Source organism: Eptatretus burgeri, chromosome 17, assembly GCF_056783735.1.
Source record: "Eptatretus burgeri isolate ZD-2024b chromosome 17, Ebu_testis_v1, whole genome shotgun sequence".
NCBI classification, from domain to species: domain Eukaryota; kingdom Metazoa; phylum Chordata; class Myxini; order Myxiniformes; family Myxinidae; genus Eptatretus; species Eptatretus burgeri.
The window spans coordinates 55,633,528-55,651,091 of NC_140977.1; the positions used below are offsets into that span (position 1 = coordinate 55,633,528).

The 17,564-nt window shown below is 47.0% G+C and overlaps 1 protein-coding gene across 5 annotated transcripts in view; it reads left to right on the top strand.

The window, feature by feature from the left end:
- LOC147010166 (uncharacterized) overlaps positions 1-17,564 on the top strand; it is a 99,097-nt gene that overhangs the window by 15,515 nt on the left and 66,018 nt on the right. For 2 of the 5 annotated variants that reach the window (XM_085862511.1, XM_085862513.1), the window contains one exon: positions 16,081-16,224. The exons of 2 other annotated variants lie outside the window; for them this stretch is intronic. In XM_085862511.1, the coding sequence (XP_085718637.1) occupies positions 16,083-16,224 (142 nt within the window). In that variant the 5' untranslated portion in view covers positions 16,081-16,082. Of the gene's footprint in view, positions 1-15,138; positions 15,405-16,080; positions 16,225-17,564 lie in introns of those variants that run through there. One more of the 5 variants, XM_085862510.1, reaches the window with a different exon arrangement.

Below are 17,564 nucleotides of genomic sequence, written 5' to 3' on the forward strand. Positions count from 1 at the left end.
AAAACCCATCCTCGGGAGGGACCCTGGTGTGTTACCAAGGTGTTTGAGAGTTTTCGTTGGGATTTTTAAAACCCATCCTCGGGAGGGACCCTGGTGTGTTACCTCGGTGTTTGAGAGTTTTGGTTGGGATTTTAAAAACCCTCATCGGGAGGGACCCTGGTGTGTTACCTTGGTGTTTGAGAGTTTTGGTTGGGATTTTTAAAAACCCTCCTTGGGAGGGACCCTGGTGTGTAACCTCGGTGTTTGAGAATTTTGGTTGGGATTTTAAAAACCCTCATCGGGAGGGACCCTGGTGTGTTACCTCGGTGTTTGAGAGTTTTGGTTGGGATTTTAAAAATCCTCATCGGGAGGGACCCTGGTGTGTTACCTCAGTGTTTGAGAGTTTTGGTTGGGATTTTAAAAACCCATCCTCAGGAGGGACCCTGGTGTGTTACCAAGGTGTTGAAGAGTTTTGGTTGGGATTTTAAAAACCCTCCTCAGGAGGGACCCTGGTGTGTTACCTCGGTGTTTGAGAGTTTTGGTTGGGATTTTAAAACCCTCCTCAGGAGGGAACCTGGTGTGTAACCTCGGTGTTTGAGAGTTTTAGTTGGGATTTTAAAACCCTCCTCAGGAGGGAACCTGGTGTGTAACCTCGGTGTTTGAGAGTTTTAGTTGGGATTTTAAAACCCTCCTCAGGAGGGAACCTGGTGTGTTACCTCGGTGTTTGAGAGTTTTAGTTGGGATTTTTAAAAACCCTCCTCGGGAGGGACCCTGGTGTGTTACCAAGGTGTTTGAGAGTTTTAGTTGGGATTTTAAAAACCCTCCTCAGGAGGGAACCTGGTGTGTAACCTCGGTGTTTGAGAGTTTTAGTTGGGATTTTTAAAAACCCTCCTCGGGAGGGACCCTGGTGTGTTACCAAGGTGTTTGAGAGTTTTAGTTGGGATTTTAAAAACCCTCCTCGGGAGGGACCCTGGTGTGTTACCTCGGTGTTTGAGAGTTTTGGTTGGGATTTTAAAAACCCATCCTCAGGAGGGACCCTGGTGTGTTACCAAGGTGTTGAAGAGTTTTGGTTGGGATTTTAAAAACCCTCCTCAGGAGGGAACCTGGTGTGTAACCTCGGTGTTTGAGAGTTTTCGTTGGGATTTTTGAAAACCCATCCTCGGGAGGGACCCTGGTGTGTTACCAAGGTGTTTGAGAGTTTTCGTTGGCATTTTAAAAAACCCATCCTCGGGAGGGACCCTGGTGTGTTACCTCGGTGTTTGAGAGTTTTGGTTGGGATTTTAAAAACCCTCATCGGGAGGGACCCTGGTGTGTTACCTTGGTGTTTGAGAGTTTTGGTTGGGATTTTAAAAAACCCTCCTTGGGAGGGACCCTGGTGTGTAACCTCGGTGTTTGAGAATTTTGGTTGGGATTTAAAAAACCCTCCTCGGGAGGGACCCTGGTGTGTTACCTCGGTGTTTGAGAGTTTTAGTTGGGATTTTAAAAACCCTCCTCAGGAGGGACCCTGGTGTGTTACCTCGGTGTTTGAGAGTTTTAGTTAGCATTTTTAAAAACCCTCCTCGGGAGGGACCCTGGTGTGTAACCTCGGTGTTTGAGAGATTTGGTTGGGATTTTAAAAACCCATCCTCGGGAGGGACCCTGGTGTGTTACCTCGGTGTTTGAGAGTTTTGGTTGGGATTTTAAAAACCCTCCTCGGTAGGGATCCTGGTGTGTTACCTCGGTGTTTGAGAGTTTTAGTTGGGATTTTAAAAACCCTCCTCAGGAGGGAACCTGGTGTGTAACCTCGGTGTTTGAGAGTTTTAGTTGGGATTTTAAAAACCCTCCTCAGGAGGGAACCTGGTGTGTAACCTCGGTGTTTGAGAGTTTTAGTTGGGATTTTTAAAAACCCTCCTCGGGAGGGACCCTGGTGTGTTACCTCGGTGTTTGAGAGTTTTGGTTGGGATTTTAAAAATCCTCCTCAGGAGGGACCCTGGTGTGTTACCTCGGTGTTTGAGAGTTTTGGTTGGGATTTTAAAAACCCTCCTCGGGAGGGACCCTGGTGTGTTACCAAGGTGTTTGAGAGTTTTAGTTGGGATTTTAAAAACCCTCCTCAGGAGGGAACCTGGTGTGTAACCTCGGTGTTTGAGAGTTTTAGTTGGGATTTTTAAAAACCCTCCTCAGGAGGGACCCTGGTGTGTTACCTCGGTGTTTGAGAGTTTTAGTTGGGATTTTAAAAACCCTCCTCGGGAGGGACCCTGGTGTGTTACCTCGGTGTTTGAGAGTTTTGGTTGGGATTTTAAAAACCCTCCTCAGGAGGGAACCTGGTGTGTAACCTCGGTGTTTGAGAGTTTTAGTTGGGATTTTAAAAACCCTCCTCAGGAGGGAACCTGGTGTGTAACCTCGGTGTTTGAGAGTTTTAGTTGGGATTTTAAAAACCCTCCTCGGGAGGGACCCTGGTGTGTTACCAAGGTGTTTGAGAGTTTTAGTTGGGATTTTTAAAAACCCTCCTCGGGAGGGAACCTGGTGTGTTACCAAGGTGTTTGAGAGTTTTGGTTGGGATTTTAAAAACCCTCCTCGGGAGGGACCCTGGTGTGTTACCTCGGTGTTTGAGAGTTTTGGTTGGGATTTTAAAAACCCTCCTCAGGAGGGAACCTGGTGTGTAACCTCGGTGTTTGAGAGTTTTAGTTGGGATTTTAAAAAACCCTCCTCGGGAGGGACCCTGGTGTGTTACCAAGGTGTTTGAGAGTTTTCGTTGGGATTTTTAAAAACCCATCCTCGGGAGGGACCCTGGTGTGTTACCTCGGTGTTTGAGAGTTTTGGTTGGGATTTTAAAAACCCTCATCGGGAGGGACCCTGGTGTGTTACCTTGGTGTTTGAGAGTTTTGGTTGGGATTTTAAAAACCCTCATCGGGAGGGACCCTGGTGTGTTACCTCAGTGTTTGAGAGTTTTGGTTGGGATTTTAAAAACCCATCCTCAGGAGGGACCCTGGTGTGTTACCAAGGTGTTTAAGAGTTTTGGTTGGGATTTTAAAAACCCTCCTCAGGAGGGACCCTGGTGTGTTACCTCGGTGTTTGAGAGTTTTGGTTGGGATTTTAAAACACCTCCTCAGGAGGGAACCTGGTGTGTAACCTCGGTGTTTGAGAGTTTTAGTTGGGATTTTAAAAACCCTCCTCAGGAGGGAACCTGGTGTGTAACCTCGGTGTTTGAGAGTTTTAGTTGGGATTTTAAAAACCCTCCTCAGGAGGGAACCTGGTGTGTTACCTCGGTGTTTGAGAGTTTTAGTTGGGATTTTTAAAAACCCTCCTCGGGAGGGACCCTGGTGTGTTACCTCGGTGTTTGAGAGTTTTGGTTGGGATTTTAAAACCCTCCTCAGTAGGTACCCTGGTGTGTTACCTCGGTGTTTGAGAGTTTTGGTTGGGATTTTAAAAACCCTCCTCAGGGGGGAACCCTGGTGTGTTAACCTCGGTGTTTGAGAGTTTTAGTTGGGATTTTAAAACCCTCCTCGGGAGGGACCCTGGTGTGTTACCAAGGTGTTTGAGAGTTTTGGTTGGGATTTTAAAACCCTCCTCAGGAGGGACCCTGGTGTGTTACCTCGGTGTTTGAGAGTTTTGGTTGGGATTTTAAAACCCTCCTCGGGAGGGACCCTGGTGTGTTACCTGGGTGTTTGAGAGTTTTGGTTGGGATTTTAAAAACCCTCCTCAGGAGGGACCCTGGTGTGTTACCTCGGTGTTTGAGAGTTTTGGTTGGGATTTTAAAAACCCTCCTCAGGAGGGAACCTGGTGTGTAACCTCGGTGTTTGAGAGTTTTAGTTGGGATTTTTAAAAACCCTCCTCGGGAGGGACCCTGGTGTGTTACCAAGGTGTTTGAGAGTTTTAGTTGGGATTTTAAAAACCCTCCTCAGGAGGGACCCTGGTGTGTTACCTCGGTGTTTGAGAGTTTTGGTTGGGATTTTAAAAATCCTCATCGGGAGGGACCCTGGTGTGTTACCTCGGTGTTTGAGAGTTTTGGTTGGGATTTTAAAAATCCTCATCGGGAGGGACCCTGGTGTGTTACCTCAGTGTTTGAGAGTTTTGGTTGGGATTTTAAAAACCCATCCTCAGGAGGGACCCTGGTGTGTTACCAAGGTGTTGAAGAGTTTTGGTTGGGATTTTAAAAACCCTCCTCAGGAGGGACCCTGGTGTGTTACCTCGGTGTTTGAGAGTTTTGGTTGGGATTTTAAAAACCCTCCTCAGGAGGGAACCTGGTGTGTAACCTCGGTGTTTGAGAGTTTTAGTTGGGATTTTAAAAACCCTCCTCAGGAGGGAACCTGGTGTGTAACCTCGGTGTTTGAGAGTTTTAGTTGGGATTTTAAAAACCCTCCTCAGGAGGGAACCTGGTGTGTTACCTCGGTGTTTGAGAGTTTTAGTTGGGATTTTTAAAAACCCTCCTCGGGAGGGACCCTGGTGTGTTACCAAGGTGTTTGAGAGTTTTAGTTGGGATTTTAAAAACCCTCCTCAGGAGGGAACCTGGTGTGTAACCTCGGTGTTTGAGAGTTTTAGTTGGGATTTTTAAAAACCCTCCTCGGGAGGGACCCTGGTGTGTTACCTCGGTGTTTGAGAGTTTTGGTTGGGATTTTAAAAACCCATCCTCAGGAGGGACCCTGGTGTGTTACCAAGGTGTTGAAGAGTTTTGGTTGGGATTTTAAAAACCCTCCTCAGGAGGGAACCTGGTGTGTAACCTCGGTGTTTGAGAGTTTTCGTTGGGATTTTTAAAAACCCATCCTCGGGAGGGACCCTGGTGTGTTACCAAGGTGTTTGAGAGTTTTCGTTGGGATTTTTAAAAACCCATCCTCGGGAGGGACCCTGGTGTGTTACCTCGGTGTTTGAGAGTTTTGGTTGGGATTTTAAAAACCCTCATCGGGAGGGACCCTGGTGTGTTACCTTGGTGTTTGAGAGTTTTGGTTGGGATTTTTAAAAACCCTCCTTGGGAGGGACCCTGGTGTGTAACCTCGGTGTTTGAGAATTTTGGTTGGGATTTAAAAAACCCTCCTCGGGAGGGACCCTGGTGTGTTACCTCGGTGTTTGAGAGTTTTAGTTGGGATTTTTAAAAACCCTCCTCAGGAGGGACCCTGGTGTGTTACCTCGGTGTTTGAGAGTTTTAGTTGGGATTTTTAAAAACCCTCCTCGGGAGGGACCCTGGTGTGTAACCTCGGTGTTTGAGAGTTTTCGTTGGGATTTTTAAAAACCCATCCTCGGGAGGGACCCTGGTGTGTTACCTCGGTGTTTGAGAGTTTTAGTTGGGATTTTAAAAACCCTCCTCAGGAGGGACCCTGGTGTGTTACCTCGGTGTTTGAGAGTTTTGGTTGGGATTTTAAAAACCCTCCTCAGGAGGGAACCTGGTGTGTAACCTCGGTGTTTGAGAGTTTTAGTTGGGATTTTAAAAACCCTCCTCAGGAGGGAACCTGGTGTGTAACCTCGGTGTTTGAGAGTTTTAGTTGGGATTTTTAAAAACCCTCCTCGGGAGGGACCCTGGTGTGTTACCAAGGTGTTTGAGAGTTTTAGTTTAGATTTTTTTTTTAAACCCTCCTCGGGAGGGACCCTGGTGTGTTACCTCGGTGTTTGAGAGTTTTGGTTGGGATTTTAAAAATCCTCCTCAGGAGGGACCCTGGTGTGTTACCTCGGTGTTTGAGAGTTTTGGTTGGGATTTTAAAAACCCTCCTCGGGAGGGACCCTGGTGTGTTACCAAGGTGTTTGAGAGTTTTAGTTGGGATTTTAAAAACCCTCCTCAGGAGGGAACCTGGTGTGTAACCTCGGTGTTTGAGAGTTTTGGTTGGGATTTTAAAAATCCTCCTCAGGAGGGACCCTGGTGTGTTACCTCGGTGTTTGAGAGTTTTGGTTGGGATTTTAAAAACCCTCCTCGGGAGGGACCCTGGTGTGTTACCAAGGTGTTTGAGAGTTTTAGTTGGGATTTTAAAAACCCTCCTCAGGAGGGACCCTGGTGTGTTACCTCGGTGTTTGAGAGTTTTGGTTGGGATTTTAAAAACCCTCCTCAGGAGGGAACCTGGTGTGTAACCTCGGTGTTTGAGAGTTTTAGTTGGGATTTTAAAAACCCTCCTCAGGAGGGAACCTGGTGTGTAACCTCGGTGTTTGAGAGTTTTAGTTGGGATTTTTAAAAACCCTCCTCGGGAGGGACCCTGGTGTGTTACCAAGGTGTTTGAGAGTTTTAGTTTAGATTTTTTTTTTAAACCCTCCTCGGGAGGGACCCTGGTGTGTTACCTCGGTGTTTGAGAGTTTTCGTTGGGATTTTTAAAAACCCATCCTCGGGAGGGACCCTGGTGTGTTACCTCGGTGTTTGAGAGTTTTGGTTGGGATTTTAAAAAACCCTCCTCGGGAGGGACCCTGGTGTGTTACCAAGGTGTTTGAGAGTTTTCGTTGGGATTTTTAAAAACCCATCCTCGGGAGGGAACCTGGTGTGTAACCTCGGTGTTTGAGAGTTTTAGTTGGGATTTTGAAAAACCCTCCTCGGGAGGGACCCTGGTGTGTTACCAAGGTGTTTGAGAGTTTTCGTTGGGATTTTTAAAAACCCATCCTCGGGAGGGACCCTGGTGTGTTACCTCGGTGTTTGAGAGTTTTGGTTGGGATTTTAAAAACCCTCATCGGGAGGGACCCTGGTGTGTTACCTTGGTGTTTGAGAGTTTTGGTTGGGATTTTTAAAAACCCTCCTTGGGAGGGACCCTTGTGTGTCACCTCTGTGTTTGAGAGTTTTGGTTGGGATTTTCAAAATCCTTAAGAGGCACCTTGGTGTGCTACCTGGGTGTTTGAGAGTTTTGGTTGGATTTTAAAAACCCTCCTTGGGAGGGACCCTGGTGTGTTACCAGGGTGTTTGAGAGTTTTGGTTGGGATTTTCAAAACCGTCCTCTGGAGGAACCATGGTGTGCTTCCTGGGTGTTCGAGAGTTTGGGTTGGGATTTTAAAAACCCTCCTTGGGAGCGACCCTGGTGTGTTACCTCGGTGTTTGAGAGTTTTGGTTGGGATTTTAAAAACCCTCCTCAAGAGACACCCTGGTGTGTCACCTCCGTGTTTGAGAGTTTTGGTTGGGATTTTCAAAATCCTCAAGAGGCACCCTGGTGTGCTACCTGGGTGTTTGAGAGTTTTGGTTGGGATTTTCAAAACCGTCCTCTGGAGGAACCCTGGTGTGCTACCTCGGTGTTTGAGAGTTTTGGTTGGGATTTTAAAAACCCTCCTTGGGAGGGACCCTGGTGTGTCACCTCTGTGTTTGAGAGTTTTGGTTGGGATTTTCAAAATCCTCCTCAAGAGGCACCCTGGTGTGCTACCTGGGTGTTTGAGAGTTTTGGTTGGGATTTTAAAAACCCTCCTTGGGAGGGACCCTGGTGTGTTACCTGGGTGTTTGAGAGTTTTGGTTGGGATTTTAAAAACCCTCCTTGGGAGGGACCCTGGTGTGTTACCTGGGCGTTTGAGAGTTTTGGTTGGGATTTTAAAAACCCTCCTTGGGAGGGACCCTGGTGTGTTACCTGGGTGTTTGAGAGTTTTGGTTGGGATTTTAAAAACCCTCCTCGGGAGGGGGAGTGAAATTTGTGGGAGCGAGTGGTGGGCAGTGGAGGTTCGGTGTGCGACCAGTCGGTAAGGTGCTCTGTCCTGGGGAGGGTTTCGATGTATGTGATGTAGTTTGTTGATTGGGTCAAGGAGGGGTTGATAGGGTGGGGATGCAGGTTGGGAGAAGGCACCTACGTGAGGTGAGTGTCAATGGGGTGTGTGTGCATGCAGTGAGAGTGTGAATGGGCAGTTTGGCTCTTTGGGGTGGGTGGAGGGATGGAGATGGGGGTGGGGGGTGTGCAATCTTGTTTGGGACTGTGTGGGTGGTGCAGCGTTGGGTGAAAGTGGGCTTTGAGGTGTGGGGGTGCTAGCAGAGAGTATCGGGGAGGGGTGGGGCAAAAAAGGGTGCTCATGTGGCGGGGTGGGTAGCAAAGTTGTGCAGCCATTGGTGCGGTTCAACGGATGGTAAGGGGTTGCAAGTGAGCCACGAGGCTCTGTGGTGATAAAGATGTGGTGTGTGTCAGTGAGTGGCATGGCTCAGCGTGCAGTGAAGGTGTGTGTGTGTGGTATTGAAGCTCAGCAGGTAATAACAATGTGTGAGAGGGTGGTGAGGCTTTGTGTGCGGTGATATTTTGTGGGCAGGATGGTTGTGTTGGTCGTGAGGCTCTGTGGAAGGAAAGACTGTGGGCAGTTGGGATGATGGTGTGCGATATTGACGTGGCTCACTGGGATCATTACAGTGGAGGGGGATGGGTGGGGGGCAGGTGTTTAAAATTCCTACTCTCACTGACATAGCTTTGTGAGTCGGAGAGCAAGTGGTTGGTGAGAAACAAAGTGCCCGTTAGGTGAGTCCCTTGGGGTGAAGCGCCATTATGGTATAATTTGGCTCAAATGGGTGCTCTGAATGGCTGTAATTGTCCTCGCCGATGGGTAGGGTACAGTTTTTTTTTTTTTTTTTTTTTTTGCCCCACTTGCCCCACTCCCTCCTCTACCCTCGTCAGTCGAGGCGTCTCGGGAGCACTAATCCTCACAAAGAATTTGTTACAACTTTCAACCTCTTATATTCCCAGTGAAATGTCCTGTGTGAACCACTCGTGTTTTGGTGATTCTTCAACGTTGATTGCTTCTCTCTCCATTCGTAATCTTGCTTTTTCTCATCACTGCCCTCATCATTTTACCCCCCCTCCCCCCCAATCACTGCACTCATGTTTACTCCCTTCCTCTCCCACACCCCCGCAATAACAAACACTCCATATACAGTACAACTCTCACAATTATTTTTGTTCTTTTGCAACAGATTCCAGGTGTTTCAGTTCATTCTGTTCTTGCTTGTCGCCCTTCACGTCCGCTCACCTGCTCACCCTTTTACCTGTCCCTCGGCGACATGATAGCATGCGCGTTCCCACCTTCGTGTTATATCTACACATGGCGGGTTTAATGGCCAGTGGAACGCTCTTGCACGATGCTCCTGGACGTTTGTCCGAAGGTGTTGTGCATTCCACCAGCTCCGAATGCACATCTTTGAACGAGAACTAGACCGGACAAGCGTGCGGTGATGTCCGTCCGGTCAATAGCTGGATCGGGAACCGTGAAACGAAATTCGCACTTGGACCTGAGATCGTGAGGCTTGAGCAGTTCAAAAACGAACAATGAATTATGATTCCATCCATCCATCCATTGGGACCATACTCTGTGCAGAGCGTTGGTGCTGCCTAAGCAGTCTCCTTGGCTATTGGGCACAATCCTGGACGGGTCGCCACCCCGACACAGGAGACCAGCATGCTGGCACTCTTTTTGCCATCCTCGGAAGGATGACAGGCAAAGTTAACCCCACCTGGTATTAATTCATCAGCTGAGTGGGATTTGAACTCAAGACCCTGGGATCCAAAGCCCGCTGCCCTAACCATTAAACCAACACCAGGCATGAATTATGATTGGTCTGTTTTAATTTATTATTAATCATCATCTTGAATCCGCTCCCTTTCTGGGTTCATCCAAATGATGACTGCAACGTCCCCTCTCCTCTCCTCTCTCGAAATCTGTTTTGTAAACCCACATTACCTTCGCACCTCCTTTTTACTGATTCATCTTCTTTGCTTTACCCTCTTCTTTCTTATCCTTATCCTCCCTCTTCCTTCAGTTTGTTTCTGATGCGCCTTCCCTCCCCCTTGTGTCAGCAATATGTAGCAATCCCTGCAGGATTTATTTCACGATTAAACGATCATTACTCCCATTACAAGCACCCTCTCCCTACGGGCGAACTTGTTCAACGTGTGCAATACGTTTTTCTGACACATCCCTTTATTTGGGCGGTGTCTGGGCAACAGATCCTGAAAACAAAAATAACCCCCAATGGCAATTATTCCAATTGCATCCACCCCCTCCTCCCCCCAAAAAAGGAAGAAAATGCCAAGTTTGGCGAAAAATATTTTTCAAAACTTGCTGGAATCAAACGAAACGTGCACGTGCACAACTCCAGGGGCCTCGTTAATACCTGAAAGTTTCAGCTTCCTCGGTCAAATCCTCTTGGAAGAGTAGAACATGCATACACATACGTGCACTTGCTCCATCATATGTAGATAATTTCCATTTACCCATACCTTCCCTATCCCTTTTCCTTCATTTCCTTAATTTCCTTCATTTTCTTCCACCTTGTTGCATCCTTGGTGCCTTCCAGCCGACATTGAGATTCGGACAGGATCAATGTGAGCAGCTTGTTTTGTTTTTTATCACATGAAGCTTCCTCCAGGTAATGCTGTTCTTGTTCAAGCGGTGTCTAATTGCTTGCTTTCTGAACTTGCTGTGCCCCTCTGTTGTTTTGAACGTGTGGTTAAGGTTAGTTTAGGTGAGCGAGTGCATGATCATTGGTGCGATCAGTTCCCCTCTAACATTGTACACCTGTCCATATACTTGGCATTTTCCGACTGACGACGTGACATCGCATTGATTCCTGGACCGAGCGATTTCACACCCAATATGCCTTTAAAAAATAATTAGAAAAAATTAAACTCTTTGCATTAATTATTTATGTACTTCCCTGCGTCAGCTTCATCGGAATATGATTTCTTACTGGGTTGTCCGGCCCTCAATGAAATATTATTCTCGAGGAAAAGTCATTTGATTATGTGAGAGAGTTGTGCATGATGCGAAATGAAAGCATGACCGTTTCATGTGGACAACTCACAAATCTTGTGCCAATCAATGTTTTTCATGACATTCTTGATCTCTCTTGTTCTTCCTTTTTTACCTCCACCACCGAAGGTGGAAGGAAGTTATGTTTTCACCCCTCTCTCTCTCTCTCTCTGTTTGTTTGTCTGTTTGTGTGCAGGATATCTCAAAAAGTTGTGCACGGATTCGGATGAAACTTGGTGGGCACGTTGGGTGTGTGACTTGGACGAATTGGTTCGATTTTGGTGAAGATCCGAATCTGGATACGAGGATTATTTAATTTTTGAAGTGATTCCTCACCATTGAGAGATGGGGCAAAAAACGGTATAGTACTGTATTGCATGATATCTCAAAAATGTATTGGGCCCGATATGTTCTCGTGCGTCAGGCATTACGTTGCGAAGGTTTGTGCTCCACCAAGTGCCCTTCTCGTTCGATGTGTTCTCATTGTCGAGGCACGTGGAGGAGATCGAACATCGGACAGATCAGAACATAACAGAACAAAACCTGAAGGGCACTCGGTAGAGCGCAAACCTCCGCCACGCAACGCCTGATCCAGTAGAACATATCGGGCCCAATATATATATATTTTTTAATATTATGCGATACATTGTTTTTGGCCCCATCTCTCAATGGTGAAGAATCACTTAAAAAATTAAATGATTCTCGCATGCAGATCTGGATTTGGATCTTCACCAAAATCGAATCGATTCGTCGTGGTCACACACCCAACCTGTCCACAAAGTTTCATCCACAACTTTTTGGATGTTTTCATCAGTCCACAACTTTTTGAGATATCCTGCAAACTGACAGACAGACAAACAAACGGGTGAAAACATAACCTCCTTCCACCTTCGGTGGTGTAAGTAATGACCAGCATAAAGGGAGGGAGTGAAACACACTAACAGCAGCGTTGAGGGACAAAACAGAGGGAGACTTGGATAAATAGAGTGTGGGAAAGGGAGGGCAAGTGGGGTCAACAAGATGGATACAGAAGCAAACACTCAGGAAGGAAAAACTGTAAATTTGGAAAGAGGTGGGCCTGGGGAAGGTTTACGGGCATTTAATAGATCATGATTTTGGTTCTTTTTGAGATATCCTGCAAACAGGATGAAATCTGTGATTATTGTCAGGTCAGGCCAGATTAGATCTGTGACTTGCTACAGGTACCATGTAAACCAGTACTAACCTGTTCCATGGTCGGGTTGTCGGCGACTAAACTGTCTCCCCCACCAGCTTTTTTGGTGAGGGGGGTGTTTGGATATGGACACCCAGCAGGATTAAAAACAAAACCTGTCAAAGGGCGGAGGAGCTCCTTGTGAGCCAACGGCCATCCATATCTAGTGCCCAACTGTGTCTGCGGACGTCCTCCTGCAGTTGGGTTACTTCTTATTAGGAGGTTGGTGGCAGGATTTGCACTCCGGCCACCGTAAAACCATTCATTCCGCAAAACAGAAAAACACAAAGAAATCTGAAAACCCACTCCGTGGGAGTACCTCCTGGACAGCTTCCCTTTGCAGGGCAGCTCACCAGATGACGGGATTGGGGCAAAGCCTTCGGGACCCCCAATCTTTGATGATAGGAGGGAAACCACGGGGTAACATTCCCGGGTCAGATTGCGGGAGTGTGTCGGAGTGGTGCTGAGGTGTCGTCCACCAGACGGCGGTCTCCTTGGGTTAACCTGAGGCAGTCCCTTTGGGTGGGTGCCTGGAATGTCCTAACCTTAAGAGAGGATGATCACCTGTCTCTTATCATCTGAGCTCAAGCGTTTGGACATCGGTATTGCAGCACTCTCTGAGGTTCGGAGACCGGATTGCGGCGAGATAATGGTGGGTGGTTACACCTACTATTGGTCTGGTCGCTCTGATGGTTACCATTCCCAAGGAGTTGCTGTAGCTGTGTTCAATAAGCTGACCCCAATGATAATATTGAGGTAACACCGGTCAACGAGTGTATTATGAGACTAAGGATTCGTCACTCCTCAGGTGTCATTTCCCTGGTCTCTGTTTATGCTCCGACTGAGGCGAGTGATCTCACCGTGAAGGATGCGTTCTACGCCACGCTCAAGTCTGTGGTTGATCAGTGCCCCAGACGAGATACACTTCTAGTCTTGGGGGATTTCAATGCATTGACTGGAACTGAAAGTGATGGTTATGAGATGTGTGTTGGTCCCCATGGGTCAGGAACTATGAACCAGAATAGTACTAAGTTCCTTGACTTTGCAAGAAGTCATGGACTTGGGGTAGCCAGTTCATGGTTTCAGCACCCACAAGCTCATCGCTGGACTTGGTATTCCAACGCTGGCGGTGGCAAAGGAGATTGACCATGTCCTTGTTGATGGTTGCTGGAGGATGATCCAGAACTGCAGGGTCTACCGGAGTGCTCAGTTCCTCAATGCTGACCACCGGCTTGTTGTAGCAACTCCAAAGTTTCAGCTTAAATCCAGGACAATGGTACCATCCCAGCCGAGGCTGGATGTTGGCAAGCTCAAGGATGAGAGGGGAGCTGAGGAGTTTGCTAACAGGCTGAGTGGAGATTTGAGGAGTCTGGGTGTTTTGGGCGGTTCTGAAGAGGTGTGGAGTGCTTTCAAGACCACCATCCTTGATGTTGCCGGTGGATGTCTTGGAACTCACCGTAGGGCAAAGAAGAATTTTGTGTCTCGGGACACTGGATACCATTGACCAGAGTCGCAGGGCCAGGCTGAATGGCAGAGCTGAGCTGTTCAGAGAGCTGAGGCGTAAAACTGTACATGCGCTAGTGGTGGACAAGGAGGCCTATGTGCGAAGAATCTGTGAGGAGGTTGAGCATCACCTGTGGTCAATGGATTCTCGTCCTGCTTACAGGGGAATTTGTGCATTCCGTTCATCCAAGCCCATCCCTTGGTAGACTGCAGTTGGAGCAGAGGGTGGTAGGCTCTTGACAGAGGAGTCCGAAGTGAAGGCCCGCTCGGCAGGTTACTTTGAGCGGTTGTACCAGGCTGATCCCATAGCTGTCGAGTTGGACGTCAAGGGTGTTACAATCCCTGTTGCTGACCCTCAAATCAACTGTGGTCCACCTTTGCTTGTGGAAACACAGGCTGTGGTGAACCGGTTGAAATGGGGTAAAGCTCCAGGGATCTGTGGCATCCATGCTGAACTTCTCAAGGCTGGTGGAAATGCTGCACTCGTGTCGTTGCATGCAGTTCTGTGCTCTGCTTGGAACACAAGCATCATCCCAACTGACTGGATGAGGGCCCTTGTTGTCCCTCTCTGGAAAGGGAAGGGTGATCGCCAAGACTGCAACAACTACTGAGGGGTGACGCTGCTCTTAGTGCCGGGCAAGGTCTTTGCTCGGATAATTATTGATGGGTTTCGCCACCATCTGCTTGAGCACCAGCGTCCAGTGCAGTCAGGCTTTACACCAAAGAGGTCAACGATTGACCGTATCCTTGCTCTTCGGATCCACACCCAACGCAGACGAGAGTTTTGGCAGGGGCTGCTTGCAACCTATGATGATCTCTGTAAAGCGTTCGATTCGGTGAATTGGTATGCCCTCTGGAGAATTCTTGGTCTTGGTGGGGTGCCACCAAAACGGATCGATCTGATGTCTGAACTCTACTCTGGTACTGAGAGTGCTGTGAGATGTGGTGGTACCATCTCTGACTGACTTATTTCCAGTTGTTTCTGGAGTTCATCAGGGGTGTGTACTACCCCCCCCCCACACTTTTCAGCACTTGTATGGACTGGATTTGAGGGAGGATGTTGGAGAGATCAAGCTGCGGTGCATCATTTGGGAATGTCAAGATCTCTGACCTTGATTTCGCAGATGATGCAGTCATCTTTGCAGAGACTTTAGATATCCTTTTGGGGGCCCTCGAGGTGCTGAATGAGGAGTCTGAGCCGCTGGGATTATGGGTTTCCTGGGTCAAAACTAAGATCCAGGCTTTCAATGACATCTTGACATAATGACATAAGATCCAGGATGCTGCTGTCCTGTCTCTGCCTGTTTGTGGTGAGGATGTTGAAGCCGTGGAGAGATTCACTTACCTTGGCAGTGATATTCATGTCTCTGCCGGCTGTGAGTCAGAGGTCAATCAACGTCTGGGTCATGGATTCACTGGACCATGGGGTGTGGCGCTAGCGGTACCTATGCGGGAGGACGAAAGTTCAAGTCTTCAGGTCCTTGGTGCTTCCAGTCTTGTGCTACGGATGTGATACTTGAAATTTGACCAGGAATCTGAGATGGAGACTTAGTTCCTTTGGTACCAGGTCTCTTCGGAGAATCCTTGACTATTGCTGGTCGGACTTTGTGTCCAACGAGCGGTTGCTGAGAGAGACTCGAATGAGATTTGTTACCTGCATAGTCCGTGAGCGTCAGCTGCGGCTGTATGGACATGTGGCTCGTTTTCCTGACGCTGATCTTGCTCACCAGATTCTCTCAGCGAGGGAGTCTCGTGAGTGGAGGAGGCCAATGGGCTTACCGCGTGCCTTGTGGTTGCAGCAGGTTGATCGGCATCTCAAGGAGATGGGGATGGGCCAGGCATCTTCCTGGGGGATGGCCAGACGGAGGCCCCTGGAGTACCGACGGAAAGTGGACTCAGCGACGTGCTGCTCTGGTGCATGCTCCCATACCTGACCTGACCTGATTTTGGCTCGAGGACGATCTCAGATGATGGTGAACAGCTGTCTTGAAGACCTGAACGGAGATTGAAGAGGATATGGAAGTTGGTTCCACAAGCGGGACAAAAGAGGAACAAATGAGTGGAGGTGAGCATTGATCCAGGATTTTGAGTTTCACCTGAAAGGGGTTGATGGTTGACCACGTGCGCTCTGCAGAAATCTGGGGGGGTCGGTTGGGGGGTGGGGGGAGGACAAAGCACAGAGAGGGCAGAGGGTGCAAGACCAGAAAGGAGGTGGAAGGACATAGAGAGACTACACTACTGACCTGTTTGCAATGGGAAAGTGATGGGTCCTTCCTGCCAATTGTACAAGCATGAACTTTCGTTTGTACAATTTGGTCTTTTGTGTTGTTGTTGCTGTAATCCCTGACCAACAGTGAAATGTGAAAACCGAAATGATAAAATGCAACAATTATTGGTTGAGGGAGAGGGAGAGGGAGAGGGAGAGGGAGAGGGAGAGGGAAGGGGGAGGGAGAGGACAAATAAAACAAAAAAAAATAATAAAACAAAAGCCTCAGTGACAACCACCCACTCGGCTTTGACAGCCTAATTACCCGCAGAAAGCAATGAGTGTTCTTTAATGCCATATTATACGAGGCGTGACGTAAAGGTGTTTTCTTTTCTACTCTTTCTTCCTCCAATGGTGAAGAAAGTGAACCGAGGAGTAAAGGGTCTAATCGGTGTGCCTGTCAGTGCATTACTTTCTGACGAGGCCCTATAGCCGAGCCAGGTGGGTGATCCGACAGATGCGTGTTGACACACAGGTATGGCAGAGAGCAAAGAACGCTGGCAGCAGCAGGCCTGTTCTGCCAACGAGAGAGTGCCGTCTCCCACGCAGCATGCGCACTCGGTATCGTGCTCCGACCGGTCGGTACTGCACTTCAAGGTGGAGACGAGTGTGCAAGCCGGTATGTGTGGTACCCCCTCGTCCTTTTGTCGATCTCTCTACATCTATCTGTGTCTGTCTCTGTATCTGTCTATGTCTATCTCTATCATATATCTGTCTATGTCTGTCTCTATATATCTCTATAATATATCTGTGTTTGTCTCTCTATCATCTGTCTGCATCTGTCTCACTCTCACACTCTCTCATTCTCTTTATTTCTTTCTTACATTCTTTCTTTCTTTCTTTCTCTCTTTCTCATATATATATATATATATATATATATATATATATATATATATATATATATATATATATATATATATATATATATATATATATATATATATATATATATATATATATACAGGGGGCTGCAAAAGTAGGTATACAGTAAGGATTATACCAGTATTATAATAGTTAGGGTTAGAACATTTGAGGGATTTAATATGTTTATTATTGGTATGTTATTATTGATATGCTTGTATAATCAATAAAATCCGTTTTGTGTGCACGTTTTGTTTTTCATTACTGTATACCTACTTTTGCAGCCCCATATATATATATATATATATATATATATATATATATATATATATATATATATATATATATATATATATATATATATATATATATATATATATATATATATATATATATATATATATATATATATATATATATATATATATATATATATATATATACACACACACATGTACATCCACACATACAGGGTGCTTCATAAAATGTTAACACTTCTATGGGATAAATGGTCAATCTCGAGGGTGGATCGCAGTTGAAATGTTCTCTGTATTTGTTGCGAACCACTGTGGGTGACTGAAAGACATTCATCACGCAGCAACCTTTCTTCTTTGCTCCATGAAGTCAATCTCGTTGCCATTTCAGTCAAATGCAAGGAAGTGTTAACATTTTTTTGAAGCACCTTGTGTGTGTTTGTGTATACACACACACACACACACACACACACACACACACACACACACACACACACACACACACACACACACACACACACACACACACACACACACACACACACACACACCTGCTGATGGAAATATTGGGAGAGACTTTGGATGAGGAGGAAGAGGGGGGGGGAAACGAGTCGGGTGGGGGTGAGGCGAGGTAAGGCAGCATACCGGGGTGAAAGTGCTTTCAATCCTCGCTTGAGAAAGTGAACTTGTTTCTGTGGCAGAGTTTGATTTCTTTGAATCGGCATTCTCAACCTTATCGAATAGGTTCTCTCTCTTGTGTTTTGTTTTCAATTTTTAGCAGCGTCTCACGTAGCGAACGCTGCTCATAGAGAGCTCGGCGTTGTTCTTCTTCTTCTTGTTCTTC